The following is a 4,768-nucleotide window of genomic DNA, read 5'->3' on the forward strand; positions in this document are numbered from 1 at the left end:
ATGTGGTCGAGTTTTCTACTTACAAGAACTTTATTTGATAAGATTAGAATCCAAGAACACACAATAACTAGTGATATACTTATAATCTTAAATACTACTAACCCAATCTGTATCAATATAACATTCAAAAAGAAAAATCAAATATGACCCGTGCTGTAAATTCCGAAAGGTTTCTACTAGCAAATAATTTCTCTTTCTATGGCCTAAAACAAAATGTAGCTTGATGTTCAAAGACCGGCTAATCACTTGTTGCCTTGTTATGGTCACATACGACCAACTGAGAAACAATTATACTTCCAATGACATTATAAAATTGATTGCCAAGAAAGCTACTCTGATCAGCCGAGTGCAATAAATATATGTATTTGCAGCCCTTATGCACATCAACTATGTATAAGTGAAATCTTTAGAGATATTGCCCTAAAGTGACATAAAATTAATACAACTTATAATAATGCTACACAACAAAGTACATTTCCACATGTCAACAAGGAACTGTAAAGACAAATAGCACTTAACACAAACAGTAATTCATTTATGTCTGCCTCCACTACTAAAACTTTTCAAACAAGATCAGTTGATGAATGTTTTATATTTTATACCTGACAAATCACAAATCAATTAATCAAAATATCTGACCAATATATTTATTGTCATTCTGAAATCATCCCGGATTTAATTTGCTTGCTGCTGATTGTGCTTAAGAAATATTCTCTTCAAGGCATAAGCCATGAGAACAAAGGCTTCCACATTGGTAAACGCCTGAAAAGTTCTTAGCGAGATTGGGAGGCTGGATGAGTAGGCTTCAGCCCAGGTGATAAGTTCTTTCCCAAAGAATCCACCATCTTTCAAATAATCAGTGCCCCTGCAGTTGTGTGTCCGTAGTTCACCTTGTAGCACGAAGAGCATCTCGTTAATCGGGTCTCCTTCCTGAACAATCAGAGTGCTGTCAAGACAGAAAACTAGCTTGGCATAATAACACAGATCCTTCAACGCTAGCTCCCCCAAGTTTCGAAACTCTTCTACCTTGATATACATTCAAAAACAAGGATGAAAAGCAAGGTTTTAAGACCTGACCCCAGGGTGACCGGTTCAGGTGACTGGGTCACGGGTTAACGGGTTTAACCAATGGTTTGATATGTTTAAAATCTAGCAAACACACCTCTGATAAATACCCTCAGACCCTATAGGTTTGAAATCTAGCAAACACAACCCCTAGCCAAATGCAAATCGGCGATTGACTGGGAGAGCGGTGACGACACACCAGGGAGGGTAGATCAGGTGATGGGGAGGACGAATCGGCAATTGGCAAGTTGAGGCATCGCCGAAAAATGGTAGATCCATGGTGGAAGTCAAATGGTTGCGGTGGCTTTTTTTGGCGAGATGACTGTGGATCTTCATGAACGACGATAAGGGGGCTTGGGAGAAGGTAGATCGGTGGTTGAGGAGGCCTATCGATGTTGGAGAAGGTTGATCAACACCAGAAAATAGAAGAAAAATTGTTGGACGATGAAACATCGCGCAACGGCAAGAGAAGGTGGTTTCTGATAGCAAGGGAAGGTGGAAGGTCGCCGGAAAAGGGGAGGTCATCCCCAATTTGCATTTGGCTTGAGGGTGTGTTTGTTGTATTTGAAACCTTCAGGGACTATGACGTATTAATCAGGTGTGTGTTTGTAGATTTCAAACTTAAAAACAGTTGAAAGATGACCCAACCTGGAGAAGGCCCTTGTCTCGATCCAACTGGTTAAACTGGCTGGGCCGGTCCGCGTCTTAAAACCATGATGAGAAGTACACATCCATTATCCAACCAAAGCTGGAAGATTTATATTCAATATTTGAAAGTCAATAGAAACAAAGGTACTCACATTCCTCAACTGATGTAAGCAAAGTTCGATCTTTATGTCTCTGAGGAGTTTCTTTGTGAAGAATTTTGATTTCTCGCCATCTGCTTAGCTGCAAATTTTTTATCACCTCCTTTTGCAATTTTTGAGGGAGCTTCTGGAAGGACACGCACTGCTCCGCCGTTTGTTTCTGCAATATTAAAGTCGACTGCTCCGGCTCTTGTACCTGAAACGACGTCATCTCCTCATCAATAAGCAATAGAAACGGTATCTCTTCTTCTTTCTGACGCTCCGTCTACTCTGCTTTCTTTTTATCTTAGGGTTTCAGATATTCCTGTTTTGCCGGAAGCACCATTAGTAGAAATTAAATTTAATGAGCTTCAATCTTAAGCATGTTGGAATAAATAGAACATGTACCAACCTGCATATTTCCGATTAAAAAGACAAACAGTACCGTGGAATAGATGACTACAGAAACCACAAAAATATTTTCCATGATAAATGTACTTGGTGTCAGGTTTTGGCCGAAACAACTGCAAGCAAAGATTGTATTCCATATAACAATTAAGCTCAAAATTTGCAATTTCTGTTCTCTTTCAAGCAACTCAAAACTAATTAATATCCAAATCAGATCGCATTGTCAGAAAAATAAAAAACTTGCTCTTTTCTTAAATTATTAATTTAATTAATTAATTATTAGTATAATTTTTTTTTTTCGGTTAACTTACATTATTTTATGAAGGTATTTTAGGAATCATACATTTAAAAATCAGCTGATACTTTCAAAATGTCTTTTTATAAAATAGATTACTAAAAAATCGAATTAAAAGTTAATAGCTTCTAAATTGTATTTATTAAAAAATAGCTTAAAATGTTAAATTAAAAACGATAAGTAACTATATTCTCATATGCACAAACCTGAGAGCTTGCAGGCCCCATCTAAAACAGTATAAAATCTTCTTCAGAAATTGGCGTTTCTTCCTCACAATATGATACCGAAGAGCTTCATTGAATATTCCAAACTCTGTGATCTCGCTAGCAATTTTTTTTATTTTATGACAATTTAACTCTTCTATATTCTTATGCTTTTCACGACAGACGAAAGAATGAGGATTAAAGTTATTCATTGTAAAATAGTCTTCCCTCCAACACGCCAAAATTCTATCGATAGCAAAAGAGTACCATAACGCTCCAAATACCTATATTCAGGACCATATTATAAAGACATAATGATTGTTAATTCATTAAATATTACAGTTTCAACGGAATACCGCATCAACAATATGAGAAATTAAATATTGAATTTTGTTTATAAATCGTGACATCAAGTAAATTAACAAAAATAAGTGGTGACTGAAGTAACCTACATGACCTCCAAGCAGGAAAAGAAAAAGATTGAATACAGCTTTGACCTACTTAGCTTTGGCAATAACGGCATTACTCTCAGTAGCATTTTTAATAGTTAACGACAGTCCAATAACCAGTAGGATATATCCGAAAAGAAACAAGTTAGCCGTCGTCAAAAAGATCCGGTCTTCCGTTCCCGTTGTCAAATCAGGAAGTACCGTCTGCACAAACCACAGCAAGTTTAAACAACTCTAATTATGATGAGATTATAAAACAAAATTCGCTGTCGAAGAATTGATGACCTTACCAATGTCATGAACAATACTAGTATTTGAGTAAAGATAAAATGTCCGATCACGGTTTTAGAATTACCAGGTGCAATGACTTTTTCAAAAAAATAGGGAGTATAGAGCAGCATATAAGCATTAAAGAAGAGGACAGGAGCAATCGTGGCGTATAATTCATTGTCGATTTCGAGACAATTTTGATCTTGTTTGATCACATAAGCGTAGTAATGCAAAGGATGTATTACGATAACAATCATATAAGCCGCAATATATAGCCCGCATCCCCAAGTGGAACCTATTTCAAATTTCTTACTCATCCATTTTAGAGTTTTTTTCAAGGGTGAGGGTAGCCAGTCATAACAAGCTTGTAAACAAGCTCGTAATTTATACGAAATGCTCCCTCTGTCTGGATCACTCCCTATCTCTGGATCAGAAGCTTGGGGCTGAGACTGGTGTGACCTGAACGACACATAAATACGTAGTTCAAAACAATTCAAACGTTCCAGCCGCAAAGAAGCACTTAATGTTGTAAAACTAAATTAGATAAGTTTTCAAAGACAATATAAAGATTATACTCAACCATCACTTACATGATGAATAACGCAAAGTCTTTGGATTTCGATTTGCGAAATTGTTCTTCAAATACTGGACCATTCAGTAAGTACATAAATATTGATTGGAGGATGCTGAGTCAGTATATATATGAAGCCTAGACGGAAGCATTAATTAAAGTCGAAAGTTGTCTTTATGTTTTCACTATACTATATGCAATTAAATAGATGCTAAATTAGTTGCTTTATTTGTTATTTGAGCTAGAAGAAACGGAAATTTTAGGAAGAAGTATAGTATAAAGGAAAAGTAAAGAAATGTTGTATGTTTAGCCGAAGTCACTGTATAATAAAGGGTACAACTCAGCATATGAGAACTTCCTTAATTTGATAAACTAATGCTTTTTGTAGGACCTCTTTAGAAGATTGTTGGAATTTATTGTTTATTGCATGAGTCGGGCAAAAGGAATAACTGTTTGTTTGTTTCTCTTATTACTTTTCGATCTATATTATTATTATAATCAATTCAATTATTATTAAAGCAAGAATAAAGTGATCATAAAATAATTGCTTAGACTCTAGATTTTTACAGCAAAAAGAACTTGTTAGACGGGCCATTTTTAAAACAAAAGGTAAAAAATGTGATATCTCAAATCATTTTTCCTTGTTGTCTAAGCAAATGGAAATGTTCGAAAACTTGTGGGATTTTATATGTAATGAAAACAACTATAATAACATAAATTAA

General features: G+C 35.5%; 1 protein-coding gene across 1 annotated transcript; it reads right to left on the reverse strand.

Moving 5' to 3' along the window:
• Positions 1 to 2,110: 2,110 nt before the first annotated feature.
• LOC116116319 (probable cyclic nucleotide-gated ion channel 10) lies at positions 2,111 to 4,142 on the reverse strand. The gene is made up of 6 exons (XM_031402413.1): positions 4,066 to 4,142; positions 3,496 to 3,934; positions 3,275 to 3,409; positions 2,760 to 3,040; positions 2,263 to 2,374; positions 2,111 to 2,175 (listed from the first exon to the last, which is right to left on the reverse strand). Exons 1-6 carry the CDS (start codon positions 4,140 to 4,142, stop codon positions 2,158 to 2,160), a joined length of 1,062 nt encoding a protein of 353 aa, XP_031258273.1. The 3' UTR covers positions 2,111 to 2,157.
• Between the last annotated feature and the right edge of the window lie 626 nt (positions 4,143 to 4,768).

Source organism: Pistacia vera, unplaced genomic scaffold (assembly GCF_008641045.1).
Source record: "Pistacia vera cultivar Batoury unplaced genomic scaffold, PisVer_v2 Contig77, whole genome shotgun sequence".
Lineage (NCBI taxonomy): Eukaryota > Viridiplantae > Streptophyta > Magnoliopsida > Sapindales > Anacardiaceae > Pistacia > Pistacia vera.

What these genes read in the sequence shown, in the direction of transcription:
- LOC116116319 (XM_031402413.1), bottom strand. Translation starts at nt 4,142, where the DNA reads ATGTACTTACTGAATGGTCCAGTATTTGAAGAACAATTTCGCAAATCG. An exon ending in TAGTATTGTTCATGACATTG is followed by an intron (nt 3,410 to 3,495) that starts GTAAGGTCATCA and finishes TGGTTTGTGCAG; the next exon opens with ACGGTACTTCCTGATTTGAC. An exon ending in TGGGGCCTGCAAGCTCTCAG is followed by an intron (nt 2,375 to 2,759) that starts GTTTGTGCATAT and finishes CTTTGCTTGCAG; the next exon opens with TTGTTTCGGCCAAAACCTGA.